The following is a 23,344-nucleotide window of genomic DNA, read 5'->3' as shown; positions in this document are numbered from 1 at the left end:
ACAGACGAATGGAAAAACTGGTAGATGCAGACCTCGGGGAGGATCAGTTTGGATTCCGTCGAAATGTTGGAACACGTGAGGCAATACTGACCTTACGACTTATCTTAGAAGAAAGATTAAGAAAAGGCAAACCTACGTTTCTAGCATTTGTAGACTTAGAGAAAGCTTTTGACAATGTTGACTGGAATACTCTTTTTCAAATTCTAAAGGTGGCAGGGGTAAAGTACAGGGAGCGAAAGGCTATTTATAATTTGTACAGAAACCAGATGGCAGTAATAAGAGTCGAGGGGCATGAAAGGGAAGCAGTGGTTGGGAAAGGAGTGAGACAGGGTTGTAGCCTCTCCCCGATGTTATTCAATCTGTATATTGAGCAAGCAGTAAAGGAAACAAAAGAAAAATTTGGAGTAGGTATTAAAATTCATGGAGACGAAGTAAAAACTTTGAGGTTCGCCGATGACATTGTAATTCTGTCAGAGACGGCAAAGGACTTGGAAGAGCAGTTGAACGGAATGGACAGTGTCTTGAAAGGAGGATATAAGATGAACATTAACAAAAGCAAAACGAGGATAATGGAATGTAGTCAAATTAAATCGGGTGATGCTGAGGGAATTAGATTAGGAAATGAGACACTTAAAGTAGTAAAGGAGTTTTGCTATTTAGGAAGTAAAATAACTGATGATGGTCGAAGTAGAGAGGATATAAAATGTAGACTGGCAATGGCAAGGAAAGCGTTTCTGAAGAAGAGAAATTTGTTAACATCGAATATAGATTTATGTATCAGGAAGTCGTTTCTGAAAGTATTTGTTTGGAGTGTAGCCATGTATGGAAGTGAAACATGGACGATAACTAGTTTGGACAAGAAGAGAATAGAAGCTTTCGAAATGTGGTGCTACAGAAGAATACTGAAGATAAGGTGGATAGATCACGTAACTAATGAGGAGGTATTGAATAGGATTGGGGAGAAGAGAAGTTTGTGGCACAACTTGACTAGAAGAAGGGATCGGTTGGTAGGACATGTTTTGAGGCATCAAGGGATCACAAATTTAGCATTGGAGGGCAGCGTGGAGGGTAAAAATCGTAGAGGGAGACCGAGAGATGAGTACACTAAGCAGATTCAGAAGGATGTAGGTTGCAGTAGGTACTGGGAGATGAAGCAGCTTGCACAGGATAGAGTAGCATGGAGAGCTGCATCAAACCAGTCTCAGGACTGAAGACAACAACAACAATGCTTATCTTACACTGTTAGGAACTACGTTGTTAATATCTACACTGAATTATCAAAAAATGAGGCACCCAGAAGGAGAGGGGGAAGCAAATTGGAATTCATAAGTTAAAAGAGTTGTGATGTTATTTTAGTGATTAAAGTCACATTTACAAATATCCTGGCAATATGAGCTCACTTAGTATTATGACGTTGCACCTCTTGTAGCCGGCATGCATGCATTGGTTCGGCTGGAAAGGATTTCATAAAGCCATTGGATCCACTCTTGTGGCAATATGGCCCACTACGTTAGTAAATATTGTGAAAAAATGAAACGCCTACAACCGTTCACATGATCTATTTTTTAGCTAACAGTTTCGGCTCTTCAATGCGCTATCTTACAGGCTGTAGTTGATTCTGAAGGGGTTGACACGATCGCTACATATACCGCATCAGTATCCAACATAACTGCTTACGCAGACTATCTGAAAACTTTAATGTCTGTAGTCCAAGCATCGGCTGCCAACTGACTGGAGAAACATTCAAAATACAACATCCAAAGATATGTGTCAGCGAATACAGTAGACAGTATGCCTGTTCTCACATTCCCATTCACCGGACCAATGTCACATTCAAATGCCCCACGGATCTGGATACTGTACGATTCGACCAGCCAGCCAAATAATGGTCCACGGTGAGGTCCCTTTCAAATTCTGTCAGCAGCTGAAAAGTCGGTCTCACATGGCTACGCCGCATTTCCATGTCCTTCACGGCAATTACTCAACATGTTCACGCCCATTATACAGAGTAATTCCAAAGCAGCTGTACAAACTTAGTGAGCGCAATGTATGCATCAAAGTAAGAGTAAAACGTTAAATAAAGTTTTGTCTGAAATTGCTTCATTGCCTAGTTATGCATTGGAGTAGGGATCACCAGTGGAACACAGAATTGATTTTTCTCAGAAAGAAACGACACGAAGGGCCCTACATTCAGCTCAATATGTAGTGTACGTTTACCACAGGACCTGTTCAGATGATATCAATCTACACGAGGACAGTGACGTACTCGACTCGAAATGATGCAAGGTGCGTTCATCTCATTCTGCATAGTCTTAGAGTTATTTCCAATTCGCTGTTGTAACTTCACTACGTTCTCAACTGCAATACCATACACGAGCTCCTAGGGACGGCCCAAAATGGAGAAGTCCAGAGATTAAGATCCAGAGATCGGGTGGGTCAAGCAAGTGGGCCTGCACGATTTGATCACTTATCGAGATAAACAACGCTGAGATACCCTCTTTCCTCCCGTCTGAAGTGTACACAGGTATCGTCGACAAAGCAGCAACAGTCGATGTGCAGGCGAACACGTGCCAAAAGCCTTTATTAGACTATGGTGTAATACCTACCAAAAATGACATTATGCACCATAACTCGGAAATAAGCCACGGTCATACAAACCTTTATTTAATATATTACCCTTATTTTTATTCAGACATCACACCCTCGAACTTTGTGCAATTGCTTTTGAATCGCCTTGTATAGTCTACTAGGCCTAGTAAGCACACTGAACACCAATGATACATTCTGGTGGACGTTCACAGAGAACTGCAAGTTCAATCATCATCGCACCCACCGATGGTACGTGAGGTAACTTACTTTTACCTCCGATCATGTCTCATGTCTCACAAAGCTCATCCCTGCTAGTTTGTAACTACACTACTGGCCATTACAATTGCTACACCAAGAAGAAATGCAGACGATAAAAGGGTATTCAGTGGACAAATATATTATACTACAACTGGTATGTGATTACATTTTCACGCAATTTGGGTGCATAGATCCTGAGAAATCAGAACCCAGAACAACCACCTCTGGCCGTAATAATGGCCTTGATACGCCTGGGCATTGTCAAACAGAGCAACTTCAACACGATACCACAGTTCATGAAGAGTAATGACTGGCGTATTGTGACGAGCCAGTTCCTCGGCCACCATTGACCAGACGTTTTCAATTGGTGAGAGATCTGGAGAATGTGCTGGTCAGGGCAGTAGTCGAACATTTTCTGTACCCAGAAAGGCCCGTACAGGACCTGCAACATGCGGTCGTGCATTATCCTGCTGAAATGTAGGGTTTCGCAGGGATCGAATGAAGGGTAGAACCACGGGTGGTAACACATCTGAAATGTAACGTCCACTGTTCAAAGTGCCGTCAATGCGAACAAGAGGTGACCGAGACGTGTAACGAATGGCACCCCATACCATGACGCCGGGTGATACGCCAGTATAGCGATGAGGAATACACGCTTCCAATGTGCATTCACCTCGACGTCGCCAAACACGGGTGCGACCATCATGATGCTGTAAGCGGAACCTGAATTCATCCGAAAAAAATGACGTTTTACCATTCGTGCACCCAGGTTCGTCGTTGAGTACACCATCGCAGACGCTCCTGTCTGTGATGCAGCGTTAAGGGTAACCGCAGTGATACGAGGCCGCTGGGATCCAGCACGGCGTTCCGTATTACCCTCCTGAACCCACCGATTCCATATTCTGCTAACTGTCATTGAATCTCGACCAACGCGAACAGCAATGTCGCGATACGGTAAACCGCAATCGTGATAGGCTACAATCCGACCTTTATCAAAGTCGGAAACGTGATGGTAGGCATTTTTCCTCCTTAACGAGGTATCACAACAACGTTTCACCAGGCAACGCCGGTCAACTGCTGTTTGTGTATGAGAAATCGGTTGGAAACTTGCGTCATGTCAGCACGTTGTAGGTGTCGCCACTGGCGCCAACCTTGTGTGAATGCTCTGAAAAGCTAATCATTTGCAAATCACAACATCTTCTTCCTGTCGGTTAAATTTCGCGTCTGTAGCAGTTCATCTTCGTGGTGTAGCAATTTTAATGGCCAGTAGTGTAGTTTACAAAAGCCCCCAGTAGAGACACAAATGAATTACCAGATAGGAGGTGGCGGAGGCAGCAGCATGTCGGGCGGCGGAGGCAGCGTGGGCGAGGAGTCGTGCGAGGACGGTGGGGGCGGCAGCAGCGGCGGCGGTAGCATCAGCTGCGGGGGCGGCGGGGGCGGCAGCGCGGGCGACAGAGACGGCGGTGGCGGCTTCTCGTCGCGCGGCGAGCAGGCGCCGTGCGAGGGCGGCGGCCGCGACGTCGTCGTCAGCTCCAGCGGCTTGTCCAGCGGCGGAGCCGGGGGCGGCGGGGGCGGCACCGACAGCATCTTGCTCTCTCGCCACGACCGCTTGCGGCTGCGCCTGCTGGGCGCCTGACAACAGGTGGCAGGCGTTTGGGCCGGGCTCTCCACGTACCAGACACACACACTGACGAGTCGAAATACACGATGAATCAAAATGAATAGTGCCAACAAGAGAGTGTGTGTTGATATACAGCAAGTGCACAAAAATATGAGAACACCATAAACACTACACATTACTCTGCCAAATACGGTGCTCAGAAACCGTTGGCTTTCAAAACATCTTCCAGTCGTCTCGGAATGGTTAAATACAGAACCTGTATGCGTTTGAAGGAAATCTTATAACATTATCCCTACAAAAGATGGCAGGTTGAAGCAATCCGAAAACAAAGGAAGTAGGTTACAGTACACTTGTCCTCCCACTGCTTGAATATTGCTCACCAGTGTGGGATCCGTACCAGATAAGGTTGATAGAAGAGATAGAGAAGATCCAACGGAGAGCAGCGCACTTCTTTACAGGATCATTTAGTAATGGCGAAAGCGTTACGGGGATGATAGATAAACTCCAGTGGAAGACTCTGCAGAAGAGACGCTCAGTAGCTCGGTACTGGCTCTTGTTGAAGTTTGGAGAACATACCTTCTCGAGGAGTCAAGCAGTATTTTGCTCCCTCCTACGTATATCTCGCGAAAAGACCATGGGTATAAAATCAGAGAGATTAGAGCCCACACAGAGGCATACCGACAATCTTTCTTTCCACGAACAATACGAGACTGGAATAAAAGGGAGAACCGATAGAGGTACTCAAGATACTCTCCGTCACACGCCGGCAGATGGCTTGCAGAGTATGGATGTAGATGTAGATGTAGAGGTATACAGCGATCACGCACCCTTTCTTGCGACGTACACCACAAGGACTCAATAATACAGAGATGCTAAAATTCATCATCGTGCTCACAAAACCAGTACTCGGCGCTTTGTGGACAAGAGAACAAATATTGTACCACTGAAAGAAAATCATTCACAAAAAATGTAGCATAATCCTTGGCAATAAAGTAACCTTGATAACCGAATCCCTGTCATGTTTTGTTATATGAAAGTAAACTCGGCCAGAAGTTAGAAACAGTCTCAAAAAATGGGAATGGCGAAAGATCCGTGCTGACAGGGTTCCCGAGTGCGACATTCACTTCTACAGTGGCTTGTGCAGCTGTCGCCCTTTACTTTTCATTGCAGTCTTGTTTAATGAACGTCCGTCACGGTCTCTCAACACTCAGCTTCGTTCGCGTTGTGATGCAGCGGATGATATGTTTCCACTTTCTCTCTGTGTGGTGTAAATTTTCGATATGATGGCCCTTGAAACACCAACGACTAAAACACCCACCGTATGACCACCAACGATTTTACCACTTTCGAGTTCATTTAGCTTCGACATGAGGCACTGACAATTACGCGGACTACTCTTCCGCCCACGACTGGGAATGAAGTGTCACATACCCTTTAAGTAAATGAGATTTCACACACCTTGTGTAGTACAAGGAAAGATGATCGTGACAGTATAAAGTCGCGGAACATATACTGTGCATTGCTGATTGCGTATGTGCACACTTTAAGCGAGAGGTGTGGAATACGAGGAAACGGCAAGGTGTGACGGTGAATAAACGACTGCACCTGCTGTGGGCGGGGTCTTCTACATTTTGGCGTCGCGGCTTGGCGGTGGCTTGACTGGCAAGGAGAAACTACATTCTCCATGAATGAAAATAAAAGACAAATGGTTTTGTAATCATTAAAATATAGTGTAGTTTTGGGTGTCATATTGAGCCTTCGAGGCATAACAGGTGTGTAAAGTTGTGTTCTACTCAACTTCGCTAGTCACTCTATGATCTGTGCACCCAGTCAACAAAGCCTGTGTTTCTAAAAGGAAAGTAGTGGACGTGCCGTTTCGTGATATGAGTAGGTCTTCTTTTGCTCCAATAACAGCTATCAAAGTGTGTTGGAGGCACTGATTAACAGTGCTTCTACTACAAGAGAATCAACTACGGTTGCGGATGAAAAGTGATAGGTAAATAAGTCATGTGTTATGTCGGGTGACAGATACCATGAAGTGTTCTGAATCAGTTCACCTACAACGCAGCGAGCCAGCAGCTACATAAAACCCTAAACCAACAAGAAAAATACTTCAAGTAGATTGCGCAGGTGCTCTTTGCGGTCAAATACAACAGTGCAACCTGCAGGCTTCGCCACGATCAGCTTTTATGTTCAAGCTTGCATTTCTCATTGTGTTTCCATATCTTTGTCAAATCCCTGTGCGACGCTAACGCGACCCCACACTGCATAGCTATTTCATATAGTAAATAATATTGTTCATCTTGAGCTCCATGGCTGATTCTTGTTACTACACTCCTGGAAATGGAAAAAAGAACACATTGACACCGGTGTGTCAGACCCACCATACTTGCTCCCGACACTGCGAGAGGGCTGTACATGCAATGATCACACGCACGGTACAGCGGACACACCAGTAACCGCGGTATTGGCCGTCGAATGGCGCTAGCTGCGCGGCATTTGTGCACCGTCGCCGTCAGTGTCAGCCAGTTTGCCGTGGCATACGGAGCTCCATCGCAGTCTTTAACACTGGTAGCGAGGGCGTATAGTGGGCATGCGGGAGGCCGGGTGGACGTACCGCCGAATTGCTCAACACGTGGGGCGTGAGGTCTCCACAGTACATCGATGTTGTCGCCAGTGGTCGGCGGAAGGTGCACGTGCCCGTCGACCTGGGACCGGACCGCAGCGACGCACGGATGCACGCCAAGACCGTAGGATCCTACGCAGTGCCGTAGGGGACGGCATCGCCACTTCCCAGCAAATTAGAGACACTGTTGCTCCTGGGGTATCGACGAGGACCATTCGCAACCGTCTCCATGAAGCTGGCCTATGGTCCCGCACACCGTTAGGCCGTCTTCCGCTCACACCCCAACATCGTGCAGCCCGCCTCCAGTGGTGTCGCGACAGGCGTGAATGGAGGGACGAATGGAGACGTGTCGTCTTCAGCGATGAGAGTAGCTTCTGCCTTGGTGCCAATGATGGTCGTATGCGTGTTTGGCGCCGTGCAGTTGAGCGCCACAATCAGGACTGCATACGACCGAGGCACACAGGGCCAACACCCGGCATCATGGTGTGGGGAGCTATCTCCTACACTGGCCGTACACCTCTGGTGATCGTCGAGGGGACACTGAATAGTGCACGGCACATCCAAACCGTCATCGAACCCATCGTTCTACCATTCCTAGACCGGCAAGGGAACTTGCTGTTCCAACAGGACAATGCACGTCCGCATGTATCCCGTGCCACCCAACGTGCTCTAGAAGGTGTAAGTCAACTACCCTGGCCAGCAAGATCTCCGGATCTGTCCCCCATTGAGCATGTTTGGGACTGGATGAAGCGTCGTCTCACGCGGTCTGCGTGTCCAGCACGAACGCTGGTCCAACTGAGGCGCCAGGTGGAAATGGCATGGCAAGCCGTTCCACAGGACTACATCCAGCATCTCTACGATCGTCTCCATGGGAGAATAGCAGCCTGCATTGCTGCGAAAGGTGGATATACACTGTACTAGTGCCGACATTGTACATGCTCTGTTGCCTGTGTCTATGTGCCTGTGGTTCTGTCAGTGTGATCATGTGATGTATCTGACCCCAGGAATGTGTCAATAAGGTTTCCCCTTCCTGGGACAATGAATTCACGGTGTTCTTATTTCAATTTCCAGGAGTGTAGAAACACTTGTATTGTATCACTGCCAATTTCGTTCAAAAGAACGTGATTAGACCACGATATCAGCAGTCTTTGTAAAAAATTATGTTGGGGTTGCGCCAGTATTATCATGACGTAAGAAGTCTAGTTACTTCACGTTAAAGGCAAATCCTGGAACATGACGATCATTTTAAACACTCCGTGGGCCGCCTGACAGAGGCACGAAGTACTGAGTGCAAGCGACATTACTTGCGGGAAATCCATATCGTGATTTGTTCGCTGCAGGCGTCCAAGATGAAGAACAGTTTCGATCTTGAAGGTGTGCGCTTCGTATTTCGTTAAAGAACGCCATGGGAGCATAACATCGTACGGTAAATTACCAAGGAGGTTCACGAGTTTCACCTCGCAAGCGACTGTACAGTGTACATCGACGCCGCAGTCATTGACGCGCATCATATACTGAGTGCAGTTTTGCTCTCCGTATTGCGGTCGTAGTGCGGGTTAGTTGAACACGATGTTGTAGGAAGAGCATGTATAATGAACTTCGCAGTACCCAGCAGTGGCTGATAAGGAAGTGAGACAGGATTAGAGACTATCCTCGATGTTATTCAGTCTCTACAGTCAACAAGCACTGGTTGAGGTAAAGCAGTGGTCAGCGGCAAATGCCTGAATATGTCCTCTAAACGGGCACGACAGATTTCCTCCGACGTCCTTTCGTACTCCGAGTTTACGCCCCATCTCTAATGACCTCGTTATCGATGGGACGTTAAACGCTAACACACTATTTTTTTCTTGAGAAAGCAGTGAAGGAAATCAAGGAGAAATTTGTAAAGGAAATTAAAGTTCAAGGAGAAGAAAAAAAATCTAAGGTTTGCCGATTACACTAACATTCTGTCAGAGACAGGTAAGGGCTTCGAAAGGCAGTTGACTTGAATGGATAGAGTCTTCAGAAGAGATTGTAAGATGAACATCAACAGGAGTAGAACAAAGGTAATGGAATATAATCCAATTAAAACAGACAAGGTTAGGGAATTAAATTAGGAAATAAGGCACTAAAAGTAGTAGACGAGTTTACCTACTAATGTAGACTGGAAAAAGGAACAAAACATTTTTGAAGAGAAGAATTAGTTAACAAGCAATACAAATTAAAATGTTACAAAGTCTTTTTTGAAGGTATTTTCGGGGCGTGTAGAGTTGTACGGAAATGAAGCATGGACGACAAACATTTCAGACAAGAAGAGAATAGAAGCTTTTGAAATGTGGCGCTGCAAAAGTATGCTGAAGATTATATGGGCATGTCCGAGCAGATAATGAGGCACTCAATCTAATTGTGAAGAAAGGAAATGGCACAACGTGATTTAAAGGGGGGGTAGGTTGATAGGACACATCCTGAGACATCAATAAATCGTCAATTTGGTAATGGATGGAATGTCAGGAGGCGTGGGTAAAAAACGTGGAGGTATAACGATCGACGAATACAGAAAACAGATTCAGATTGCTGTGGATTGCAGCAGTTATTCCGAGACGACAAGGCTTGCATAAAATGAAGTAGAGTATGGAGCTGCATTACACCAGTCTCCTGACTGAGAACCGACAACAACAACAACAACAACAATAACAACAATGTAACCCACAGAAAATATGCGAGAGGTGTGATGATTGATGGCAATGGAACAAGAGCTGCTCATGTGCATCAGTGAGCTGCACCTCCATCGTTTCAGAGACACATTACCAGATGAATACAAAAAGAAACCTCTCCGACAATGTAGCATGAACACCTCTGAGAAAAATGAGATAGGTCCACACTGCTATGCTATTTAGCATTAGATACGGCCCATTAATCTGATCAAATTGATCATGCCCACATTGAATTTCTGTTTGTTATTTCTTGCCATTTGTAGAAGTCGATGTCATATACCCAAATATTAGTGTTATGCGAATTCAAAATGCCGGCTCAACTAAATGTGCATTCATGAGTAAGTAGTAATTTGGTAATTGTGTCACAGTGTTCTGCAGTGTGCAACAGCTCTTCCATGCCACACTGTTGTCGTATGGAAACAGCATATCAGTCGTTTCTCCACTTGTGGACTGATGTATTTCGTACCTGCGACGATACCATTGGGCTATAGATCGATGCAACGCAATGGCAGGAAGGCTGTTACGTGCAATCCGAGCACCAGTCTCATATTGACGGCTGGTGAGCTGCCTACTAAACAAAATAAGAACAATCCTTGGCACCACCGTACTCAAACTTTGACATCCCCGAAGCCCAAACCATCGTTTTCGGTGAGGGATGTCCCCTGAGAAAGAGTTTTCAGTCTTACGCGGTACAAACTGAGTCACAAGTTGTACAGCATTTATTTTGTCAACCATTAGAGATATTGGAGCAAAGTTTCCAGGCAAGCGATAGTTTTAAGACGGGCACATAATCTTGTTGCATGTTTAATCCCCGTAACTGTGGCATCAACCCATATATTGAAGAAATTAGATGCAATACTGAACTTTTAACGACATTTAAAGATCTTGAAGAGACGAGTGCAGTGCCACCGTAGTCCGTAATGTTGGCGTTGAAACTCACTCGCCTTTGGGCTAAAGCTGAATGTGATGGCGGTCGGAATCGGCACCGCTGTATCCAACAAGAAGATAGGCCAACGCTTCTAATATAAAACGTATTTCCTCTTTTCTCAAATTCGACAGAGATACGAAGTCAACTAAGATTGCTGTAAATATAACTATGTGGTAACTTCTTTGATATAGAAAGGGGCTTAGGAAGACAATTTCAAATGCATTCGTTCTCACTTATAAAAGTACAGTTTTCGTGGCAACAAGTAAAGAGCTCACCTTCTGTTTTATAATCATTTATCGAATATTAGTACGAAAAATTTTCGATGTCAGCATTAAAAAGCCTTATGTCTTATAAATTTTAATTGTCTTGATAGGAATATAAGGTGACAACAAGTAGATGATAAACGGTTTTTGGTGATTTGCAACTATAACTAAGCACATTCTATAGAATATACAGAGCCCCACGCAAATGTAATGAATGTGGTAAATATAGGAATAATCGATAACAGCTTCGAGTTGCCTCAAAAAACCTTTCAAAATAGCAATTGCAAGTAGGGAGCAGTGGCCGAATGAACAACGATCCCGTTCAGGTAACGTAGTCTAGTTTACAGACGGGTCGAAAACCAAACGAAGGAGCTATGGTCGCGGTATGCAGGTTGTAGTCTAAAACAGAGAGCACAATCTCTCCAGGAAACCTGTCTACGGTACTCCAGCCGGATACACACTGCAGAGCCAAAGAAACTGGTACACCTGTCTAATATTGTGTAGGGCACACGCGAGCACGCAGAAGTTCCGCACCACGACGTGTCATGGGGTCGACTGATGTATGAAGGAGTGCTGGAAGGAATTGACACCATGAATCCTACAGGGCTGTCCATAAATACGAGGGAGTGGAAGTCTGTTCGGAACAGCACGATGCAAGGCATTCCAGATACGTTCAATAATGTTCATGTCTGAGGAGTTTGGTGGACAGCGGAAGCATTGAAACACACAAAAGTGTTTCTGGAGCCACACTCTAGCAATTCCGGACGTGTGGGATGTCGCATTATCCTGCTTAAGTTTCCCAAGTCCGTCGGAATGCACAATGGACATGAATAAATGCAGGTGATCAGACAAGATACTGACGTACGTGTGACGTCGGTTTGCAGTAGGGTTTTGGAGCATATACTGTATTCAAACATTATGAATCACCTCGAAGGGAACGATCTATTGACACGTAATCAGCATGGCTTCAGAAAACATCGCTCTTGTGCAACGCAGCTAGCTCTTTATTCGCACGAAGTAATGGCCGCTATCGACAGGGGATCTCAAGTTGATTCCGTATTTCTAGATTTCCGGAAAGCTTTTGACACCGTTCCTCATAAGCGACTTCTAATCAAGCTGCGGAGCTATGGGGTATCGTCTCAGTTGTGCGACTGGATTCGTGATTTCCTATCAGGAAGGTCGCAGTTCGTAGTAATAGACGGCAAATCATCGAGTAAAACTGAAGTGATATCAGGTGTTCCCCAGGGAAGCGTCCTGGGACCTCTACTGTTCCTGATCTATATAAATGACCTGGGTGACAATCTGAGCAGTTCTCTTAGACTGTTCGCAGATGATGCTGTAATTTACCGTCTAGTAAGGTCATCCGAAGACCAGTATCAGTTGCAAAGCGATTTAGAAAAGATTGCTGTATGGTGTGTCAGGTGGCAGTTGACGCTAAATAACGAAAAGTGTGAGATGATCCACATGAGTTCCAAAAGAAATCCGTTGGAATTCGATTACTCGATAAATAGTACAATTCTCGAGGCTGTCAATTCAACTAAGTACCTGGGTGTTAAAATTACGAACAACTTCAGTTGGAAGGACCACATAGATAATATTGTCGGGAAGGCGAGCCAAAGGTTGCGTTTCATTGACAGGACACTTAGAAGATGCAACAAGTCCACTAAAGAGACAGCTTACACTACACTCGTTCGTCCTCTGTTAGAATATTGCTGCGCGGTGTGGGATCCTTACCAGGTGGGATTGACGGAGGACATGGAAAGGGTGCAAAAAAGGGCAGCTCGTTTTGTATTATCACGTTATAGGGGAGAGAGTGTGGCAGATATGATACACGAGTTGGGATGGAAGTCATTACAGCATAGACGTTTTTCGTCGCGGCGAGACCTTTTTACGAAATTTCAGTCACCAACTTTCTCTTCCGAATGCGAAAAATTTTGTTGAGCCCAACCTACATAGGTAGGAATGATCATCAAAATAAAATAAGAGAAATCAGAGCTCGAACAGAAAGGTTTAGGTGTTCGTTTTTCCCGCTCGCTGTTCGGGAGTGGAATAGTAGAGAGATAGTATGATTGTGGTTCGATGAACCCTCTGCCAAGCACTTAAATGTGAATTGCAGAGTAGTCATGTAGATGTAGATGACCTGTTACAGTCGTATCTAGACGTAACAGGGGTCTCATATCACTCCAACTGCACATGCCTCACACCATTACAGAGCCTCAACCAGGTTGAACAGTCCACTCCTGGGTCCATGGATTCATGAGATTGTCTCCATCCCCGTACACGTCCATCCGCTCGATGAAATTTGAAACGAGAGTCGTCCCACCAGGAAACAAGTTTCCAGTCATCAACAGTCCAATGACGCTCCCAGGTGAGGCGTAAACCTTTGCGTCGTGCAGTCATCAAGGGTACACGAGTGGGCCTACGGCTCCGGTAGCCTATATGATGATATTTCGTTGAATGGTTCGCACGCTGACACATGTTGATGGCCCAGAAATGAAATCTGCAGCCATTTGTGGAAAGGCTGCACTTCTGTCACGTGGGACGATTTTCTTCAGTCGTCGTCGGTCGCCTTCTTACATGATCTTTTACCGGCCGCACCGATGTCGGAGATCTGATGTGTTGGCGGAGTCTTGATATTCACGGTACACTCGTGAAATGGTCGTACAGGAAAATCATCGGTAGCTCGAAGGTACTGTGTCCCTGAGCTCGTGCGCCGACTATAACACGAGGTTGAAATTCCGCAGCGACGTATTCTGCCTGTTTACATATCTCTGTATTTGAATACGCACGCCTATACCAATTTCATTGGCGCTTCAGTATAATTGATGTCAACGTGTCCGCGGAGGAGAATCTGCGTAGGTGCTGCGAGGATCGTAGCATCTACATTCATTTATTAATTCAGACAGCCTAGCAGCTCTGAAACCTCTAACAGCTCCTGCAACGAGATCAAAGATCGTCACAGAATGCCAAGAACCCCTTGTGAGGCTAGGGGAAAGTGACAGGATGTACCTGCAGTTTGTCCATGATTATTCAAGTATTACTAATAAAGGGGAAGCTGATAGGCTAGCCAGGACAGTTGAACACCATTTCCTAACGGCAAATCTCCTAACTATAACTAAGGTCACGATTAAATCTGATCTGCTTAGGTGAATCGGAAAGCAGCACGTAGGACTTTGGACTAAGGCCTAAAATTGAAACATGGCGAGCTTATCACGCCGAAACCTCTCCATGTGCACTGCACTGCTATCCTGCTCTCCACTGTCTTGCTTGTTTAATACCATACTGTATTTCTCTATAGTACTCTACATATTACGTCTTAGTTCTGTAATCGTGACCTAGAGCAGAAGATAGATAAAACTCATGGTACGTTTAATGTTTGGCCATGAGATCTTCAATAAACATATGCACACGATGGGGATAGAGATGGAAATGCCAAAATACAGACTATGTGGTGATGGTGTTGAATCCATTCCAGATTTAATCTGTCAGTGCGAAGCACTTGGTTTTAAAAGACACAAAATAAATGGGTCACTGTTTTCTGAACACTCTACGAGGGAATTGGCTGGCTTTATTATTATGGCAAGGAGAGATACCGCACAATAGCCTTAGTTTCTATGCGGGAAACAGTGGGCTAAGTCCACTAGTATCGACCAGTTCAAGAAATACAAATTGCGTAATATATTGAAAAATATCCACCTCAGTTGCGAAAAATTTCCGGTCTTTACCCAGGTTTCGACTAGAATAATCTAGCCTTCTTCAGAAGCATAAAATTACTATAACATGCCAGAGTACGGCACAGTCACATTAAAATTAAAACCTATAGTACGGAGGTACCATGTTGAATTAAAACTATTTAACTGAAGTCCAGCAGCGGTCGGTTGGCAGCGGCAACTACATTGACACTGACCAAAGTGGGTAAAGACGAGAAAAGTTTCTCAACTGAGAAGGATTTTTCAATATATTAGTCTGTCACAGTTGCTGACGGGGCTGCAATATGCTGAAAATTCTCAAATTGCGTAAGTTTTACGTGATTCATGCTGTATGTTGAGGGCTGTCGGTGTTTTTAGCATTCCCTACCTCTATTGGTAAAAATGGAAGCCTTACAGGATCACTTTCTTGTATGTCTGTCTCTCTGTCTGCCTATCTGTCTATCCGACTGTTAAGTACCTTTTTCCTCAGGAATAGGTAGAGGTGTGAGGTTGAAAGTTGTGTCAGATACTAAGGTCCACGATCCCTTAGGGTGTAAAACAGTGAAGCTTCTAAGTCAGTACCGTTAACAGATATGGATCTTTATGTCATATAATCCGATATTCGCAAACTCACTCATTAAAACATATAATGAACCACCTATTCACATGTCGAGCCTGGTGCACTAGCGCTAAGGCTTGTGCCTGCAAACTGGGAAGTCACGGAATCGAATGCCACTCAGGCACGGATATTTAGAGTCCTCCTTTTAACCTAGCCCTTACTTCTCAATGATATGAGGAGTCACGAGAAAGGACACATGGTTCGAATTCGACGTTCAACTCTAAGTCCCTCTTCACTGGTCGGATAACTGGGGTAGCTTTAGGAGACGCAAGTCGCCACAGTGGCGTCCAAACTGCCTTTATGTAGACAGGAATGACACCACCAGCAGTCGACCAATGGAGTAAACGCCCACAAGATGACCCCTACGTCGTGTTGAAACCGGTTGGCGGTATAATAAACGCGATTAAGACTGTTTTTGAATAATTAATTAATCATGGTAATCGCTGCTTCATCTCCAGAACCCTGTTGTCCAAAAAAAAAAAAAAAAAAAAAAAAAAAAAACATCCATTTAGTGTGAAGAAACATAAGGGGCACAAATGATGCTCGTGAATTGACCTCCGAGATATCTTCTCAGGGGTAGTGCTGGGGAACACTTCCCACCAAAAAGCAGAGACACTATTTGATTGGCTGCGTGCTAAAGACCTAGGAAGGGAAAGGGAAACATCCAGAAAGGGAAACATACAGAAAATTTTCTCAGTGGATTATGTGCTGCCAGTGATCGGCTGGCAGATTCATTACCCATGCATGAGGGGGAGGGGGTGGGGGGTATATTTTTGTGACGATCGCTGGTATTCGAAACTGTGTGCCCAAGAGGCAGCGGCGTATGGCATGGAGAGGCGCTTCTCTGCGGGGATCGATCGAAGACACTTCGCTCTGGAGACCGACATAGAAACTTCGCTGGCGAGACACACAGTGAAGAATCTGTCGGTTATATTTCGAAAAGTTTTGTTTGCGACACGAGGGATGCTGTTTACTCGAGTGATGATTCTTTAGCTTTCTGGGGAGTCTGACACGCAGTGAGTGCTTCTTTACGGGAGAATACTAGAGTCGAAACTCTGTTCCTGGCAAGTGAGCAATCAGAGATCTTGACTCGTGTTCGGTCTTGTACTGAGGTTATTTTAGCGATAGGACAGCATATTGCGTCTACTCTGTAAGCAGAAATGAAATGAAATGACCATGTGGCATTGTTTTCCGGGACGCCCCGCCCAGGGAAGTTTGGCTGTCGGGTGCAAGTCTTACTTCAGGTAACGCCACATTGGGCTACTCAGGCGTCGGTGATGATGAGGACAACAGACCACCCAGTCGACGGACAGAGAAAATCTCGAACACGGCCGGGAATCGAACACAGACTCGCTGCATGGCAGGCAAGCACGTTATCATTCAACTACGCAGGTGGATCGCGTAAGTATGGTGTACAGAACGGCTCACCTGCTGGTGCTGGGGCGACATGGCCGCTGCAGCCGCGGCAGCAGCAGCGGCAGCAGCAGCGGCCGACCGCGAGCCCGCTCCCGGTCCGGCGCCCATACCGCCGCCGCCGCCCCCGCCGCCGCCGCCCCCTCCGCCGCCCACGTCGGCCGCCTTGGCCTGCACGAAACTGCGCAGCATCTCGCTGAAGAAGAATGAGTGCGGCACGAGCGGCATGTTGTAGAGGTAGGGCGGCGTGGCGGCCAGCAGGCGCGACACCAGGTCGCCGTTGCGGAAGTCGAGAGGCAGGCGGCCCGCGCCGCCCACACCCAGGCCCGCCCCCGCCGCCCCCAGGCCGGCGCCCGGCGGCATGGCCGGGGGCGGCACCGCCGTCTTGTGCGCCGCGGGCGGCGGGTCCACGTCCCCGCCCGAGCTCATACCGGCGCTGCGCTGCCGCCGACCGGGGGCTGCAAACACCACGGTGTGGGCCTCAGTAAATCAGGTAAAGCAGAAAAAAAAAATTCTTCAAAGCAAAAACGTAAGTAATCGTAAATATGGGAGCGAAATATCTTCGCACAACAAAATTACTCACAAACCAAATTCACATTAAGGGGAGTAGGACGTCAAACGGGCCGTCTTGGAGCAGGAGAGACGCCACCGGACATTTTAATTTCCACTCCCTAAATTTTTACGAATAAATTCATAAAACTTTGTCAGCATGACCAGAAAGGATTCAGGATTGACAATCATGGCAGTGGAAATTCAATACTTACTTATGAAGAAATGTGTACCTATGGCAACAAACGCAGCTAATAGAAGTGAAAAAATGATGAACTTTCACATGTATATATATATATATATATATATATATATATATATATATATATATATATATATATATACATGTGAAAGTTCATCATTTTTTCACTTCTATTAGCTGCGTTTGTTGCCATAGGTACACATTTCTTCATAAGTAAGGAAGATTCTGCGATGAATTTTGCACAGCATACAAACGATTCTTACAGGTGTATGAAACTCTAGAATATTATTTAATTTATGAAAAAATGAATGTGCTGTTCCATTTTAAACTTCACGTTTAGAAAAAACTCAAATTTTATAGTTAATTATCTCAATTTTTGCCACAGTTTTTAATAGATCTGGAAAATTGTAGAGTTTCATACACCTTTAAGTATGGTTTGTATGCTGTGCAAAATTCATTGAAGAATTTCCCTTCATCGTGAAGAAAGGTGTACCTATAGCAACAAATGTAGTCAATCGTAAGTGTAAAAAATGTGAAATACAAATGTAAAAAAATAAATTATTTTCTTACATTTTTGAACTTACACCACTGTAAGTGTAAATCCTGAATCCTTTCTGGTCAGTTTTATGGATTTATTTTTAAACTTATAGACTGTGGAAATGAAAAATTCCTGTGGTGTCTCTCATGCTCCAAGACGTCCCGTTTGACGTCCTACCCCCTTTAACATCATTCAGTTACAGATGACAAGCTACCAGTGACTTAACAGTGTACAGGTGTGAATGTATGCTTTCTCGGCGTATACAGCTGGCGAAGAATTCTCGGGCTTCCAGCCGGGTGGCGGTGCCTTCAAAATGCGACGTTTCGACGAGTGACATACTCGTCATCTTCAGAAGCCCGAGAACTCTTCGCCAATGTACAGATGGCTTTGCACAGCCCTGTAGTGCAAAAATAAGGTAATGACAACAGCAAGCAAAAACTGTCATTAGGCTTAATTTCCGCAGATTGCAGCTGCAATGGATTAGAAATAACTGCCAAAAGATTACAGCTGCAGTGGATTAGAAATAACTGCAAAAGAGTTGCAAAACACAGGTTTATTAAAACTTGACCGTGGTTTCGACGGTTTTAAAACCATCTTCTTCACCAGATATTGTAGCTTTTAACAAGATTACGACATTGACCGTGGCATCAAGATAGTAAAATTACAATAAACAAAATTACGGGAAACTTTTCCGTTCTACAGGATCCGATGCCACGTTTTATATTTTAAAGCCAGTTTTATACAAATAATGCAAGTGGCGTATTATATATTGCTGTATCCCAATATGTGGCATTTTCACAGGTTTCAAGGCAAAGCCCTACAACTGACCGTTACTACTTTAATATAATGCATTTTAAATGGGGATTAAATCGATGACAGCCAGCCGGGGTGGCCGAGCGGTGCTAGGCGCTACAGTGTGGAACCACGTGACCCCTACGGTTGCAGGTTCGAATCCTGCCTCGGGCTTGGATGTGTGTGATGTCCTTAGGTTAGTTAGGTTTAAGTAGTTCTAAGTTCTAGGGGATTGGTGACCTTAGAAGTTAAGTCCCATAGTGCTCAGAGACATTTGAACCATTTTTGAAATCGATGACATGTACTAGACATAGTCAACGACTCCCACATCGGCTACTGGTATGTGATTCTACGTGATTATGCTACAAAAATTTTTTGTAAACATTTCCTGTAATTTTACTTGTTGTAATGTTTCTATCTTTGTTCCACACTCAATGTCGTAATTTTGTTAACAGATACAGCACCTTCTGAAGAAGACGGTTCCAAAACCGTCGAAACCATTGTGAAGGTTCAATAAACCTGTATGTTGTAGCTGGTTGGCTGTTATTCCCAATGCATTGAAGCTCTTGCATGCACAGGGGGTGAAGCGCAGGCACGATCAAAATCTTGAAAAGATAATTCCGTAGATCAGTTATCGCTTAAAACGTGTTCCCATTTCACGCATTCCACTAGAAAGACTTACTGAGGAACACATTTGAGTGTGTATGAAACTGTTTTGGATAACAGGCTGCCCTTATATTCAATAACAATACAGTTTTCTTCTCAGCTGCTACGAGCACAGCACAAGGCAAGTGCACAAACGTCAGGCAACTTTTCCAGATTACCAAAATTTTCTGATAACTTTTTAAAGTACTTAGGTTATTGTTAGGCCTTGGAGCTCTACGTTTCGCGTTGTTGATAGGGGTACAAGTAATAGCAAGATTCCTACGTAATGTATCGAAAACTTTATGTGAAGATGCCTCGCCAGTTTTAACCGTTTTGAGACGACTCAAAACGCTGAAGCTACACTAAAAAAGATTCTTTTTTACACACATTATTAAATTTCCCACACGAATGAACCGCTAATAAGCGAGTAAATCACAACGTATTTCGTGAATTACAGTCATTGTTTTTCAGAATTTTTCTTTCAACCGAAAACTATAAACTTACAATTTGTTCACTTTTTCGTACAACACAGCGGCCACGACAGTAGGACAGGTATAAGCGACACTTGTGAGAAAATACGAAGAGTTGTCATAAAGCTTTAACTATCAACTGAAGAAAATAAAGTTACATAATTTTTATTTATTTGCATATATGTGTCTCCAGTGTTTGTTCATAACGAAATCCCCGCGTCACAGAACAGCAGCACGCCGCCAGAGTAACCAAAACAAAAGGCACTGACCACTGATAAATTGGAGCATCGTGGGGTTTTCCCACAACGGCGGAAATGTTGCAGCTGTGACATTTAAATCGAGGTGACTTCTGTAGTTGTGCAATTCGTTTTGAACAGCAGTGGAAATGCTACAACTGTGTCACGCCAATTCATACGGCTAAAGAACTCAAGTCTTTCATGCCGTTAACTCCAGAGTGGGCCTTGGGTTATCCTGCTGGAATACGCCATTTTGTATCCGAGTCATGAAGGATATGACTACAGGATTTACTATTGTTTCCACTTTCTGACGAGCATTTAGCTTGACAAGTACCCAAGTAATCGTCATATCTAGAACTCTGTTCTACCAGTACTACAGTACGGTAGGTTGGTATAATACATAAATGACGTAGTAAAAGATAGGATTACCGGTAGTACTGCTGGCATGAATGTGTGAAAGAGATACTGGGAGCCCACGACTTCTCTTTTTTCTATTTGTTTATTTGCTTTGCACGTAATTAGAACCGCACACCGTTCACTATTATTCCATTGTGCTGTATGTCCTTAGAAAATGTAAACTACATTTTATAAGTAATGAAAATTAGTAGATGGCTTAACTTCTGCACTTTTATGTAATCAAAGGAATTACTTATATGAACAAATATAATAAAAATCTATATAAGTAATGTTATTATATTCAATAGAACATTCTTCATCTGATCAAAAGCAAGAGTTTCCTGTTATTATTGGCAAGCGCTAAAGTTCTTCATGAATAACAGAAAGTCATAAGTTCAACGAAGTATTGGAGGAATGTTTGTTATATTTTTGTTTACTTTCTAATTTAATATTTTGAAGGAAATTGTGCTTTCTGGAACTATGAATCTGTAATGTTACTTCGTTTTTTACCACAACATCCCTCTGCTGCACGTTACAAATCAACAGTTTTTGAATAAGATCTGAATTTAGTGCATGCAGTTTCAGTTTTGCTATAAATACTGCTCATTTTTAAGTAAGAAAGCGGTTAATAACTATGTAGACCACCCTGAGCCGTGCTGGCCCCGGCTTATGCGTTGGTTTAAACCTTGACTGTTGCTCTGCGTTTGGTTTCCCACGGTTATTGCGGTTATGCCGTGTTTCTTCCTCTTTCTAAATGTGGCAGCAAAGGTGTGTATCAATATTCACACCTTGTACTATCTCTGGTCTGGTGCTTATAGTTTCCGGTTAGCCGGTGTGTGGCAGTCGGTCGGTTGGTGTGCATCAGCCAGGAAATCTCCGCGTGGTGCAGTGGGCCAGGCCCGATGGGGGTCTCTACTCACTGTCAGAGTCTGTGGGAGCTCTTCTGGTTGCTACGAGGTTCGTGGCTTACCGACCCAGAACATCAAAGTTGAGTAGCGATTAAATTACCGAAGAGAGTCTGTTCACATTGTGCCGTTGGTTTTCATGGTTGGCTGTTAGGGGTATTCCCGTAAGCAACAGTGAGTGATCGAGTTGGCGAAAGTTTGGCCACCATCCAGTGGAATTTAAGTGTATTTTGGTTATTTGAAGTGCAAGTGCAGCAGCGGAATTTTCTGCCTTGTGGCCGTTAGCGTTTCGGTTACCTGCCCTGGCCGCTGACGTAAAATTCAGGCAGTGTCCTTTCGTCACCGTGTTGTCGCTGTCCAACACGTATGTCTAGTTTTGACAGCTTATGCATACTTGGTGTGGGCGGCTACGCCTTTTACGTTTTAGCTTTGGAGTTCCTTGTGTACTGGTTGGGCGGAAAGCAATTCGTCTTGTCGGTGGGTCCGTTGACTGTCTCTTGGTTGGGTTGCTGGCGGAACGGATATAGCAGGGCCGACTACCTATCTCCCCTAAGCGAGCGTTAGTATTTCAAGTGCAGACCGACCCTCAGAAACTTCTGAGCGCCGCTGGCTGCACTGCCTTTTCTTATTGGTGTTTGATTGTGTATTTTAATGACTCATAGCCGATGGTCTGAATTTGTATGCTTTTAGTTGGTTTTTAAATAATGGGCCTTCAGCCGCTTTAAAATTGAAAGTTCCTTACTTGTCAAGTCTTAGATAGTTTGGGCCTTCAGCCTCATTTGATATATTATCTACGGATGAAATCTTGTGCCTTCTGCCTTTTGAAAATTTATTCTAGTTGTGTTTTAAATCATGGGCCTTCAGCCGTTTTAAAAATTGTAGAGGTTGTGCTCTTAAGCCGTAAGATTGTGTGACCTATTCAGTTGATAGTTAAGCAACTAAATGAAGTTATATCTGTTCGAGTATAATTGACAGCCGCTCATTTTTGGCCCCTTTCCACAATTCCAACTACCTCTTCTGTCCTGCGGATTTAACCAGGCGTTTCACAACCTATGCAGACCTTTATGTAAACTTACTCAGTTTTTTAGATGATTCACTGCTTCCTGTTTCTACGGAAAATCTAGTAAGACACTGATAGCGTACGCAAATAAAGCGGTCGAAATATAAATAGGTATGGAACACACTTAAGGGCTACAGGTGACGCGTTTACAATCTTGACTGACCAAGGCTACTACTTATGATGATCTACGGTAGCCTATGGTTGTTTTACAACTTCAGTCGTATCCAGTAGCTCCACACACCATGATTGGAGAGATACCATTTTTCCTATGGTCTTTGACCGGAACGTGTATGGACATATTCAGGCCGATCAGCCCATCTCAAGTAAACGTGAGACTCAGCACCAAACACAGCAGAACGCCTCTCAGTGTCCCTTTTGACTCTAACTCTACACTGTACAAGTCTCTGCCGTATCAGTGCTAAACGACTCCACACTTCATCCCAGCCTACTGTTGCCATCTGGTCTAATCGTCACAACCAGTCAAATAGTCCTTATTATACATTAGTCCTTTGGGAAGGACCTGACCCCAATTTCCTTGTCACACAGTTGTCCTGAACTCATTTCGTCAGCACTCGTTCTGCTGTGATTGCACTGTATGTGCGAATTGTCTGTGTGATGCTCCAATGTCCCTCCTACTACCTCTCTCGAAGTCCGAAAGATACCAATAAACTGGACGTGCACGTACTCTGGACATGCTGTACAGCGATCTCCATTATCCATTTGTAGGAATGGCTATTTTCTATATTGAAAATAAGCACGCATCAGCATCAACATATCCCACAGGCATGTAAATACTCTAACATGAGTTTGGCAGCATTCAGTCACAGTGTTGCTGGTGTAACACTTTCCATT

General features: G+C 44.5%; 1 protein-coding gene across 1 annotated transcript in view; it reads right to left on the bottom strand.

The window, feature by feature from the left end:
• LOC126282333 (serine/arginine repetitive matrix protein 1-like) overlaps positions 1-17,026 on the bottom strand; it is a gene marked incomplete at its 5' end in the record, with an annotated part of 52,573 nt that extends 35,547 nt beyond the window's left edge. The window contains 2 exons of the mRNA XM_049981990.1: positions 4,160-4,479; positions 16,715-17,026. Of these exons, the coding sequence (XP_049837947.1) occupies positions 4,160-4,479; positions 16,715-17,026 (632 nt within the window). The remainder of the gene's footprint in view (positions 1-4,159; positions 4,480-16,714) is intronic.
• Between the last annotated feature and the right edge of the window lie 6,318 nt (positions 17,027-23,344).

The sequence above is a fragment of the Schistocerca gregaria genome, chromosome 7 (assembly GCF_023897955.1).
Source record: "Schistocerca gregaria isolate iqSchGreg1 chromosome 7, iqSchGreg1.2, whole genome shotgun sequence".
Classification (NCBI taxonomy): domain Eukaryota; kingdom Metazoa; phylum Arthropoda; class Insecta; order Orthoptera; family Acrididae; genus Schistocerca; species Schistocerca gregaria.
Note: the sequence above shows the minus strand (reverse complement) of the source record. Positions and strands in the feature narration are given on the sequence as shown.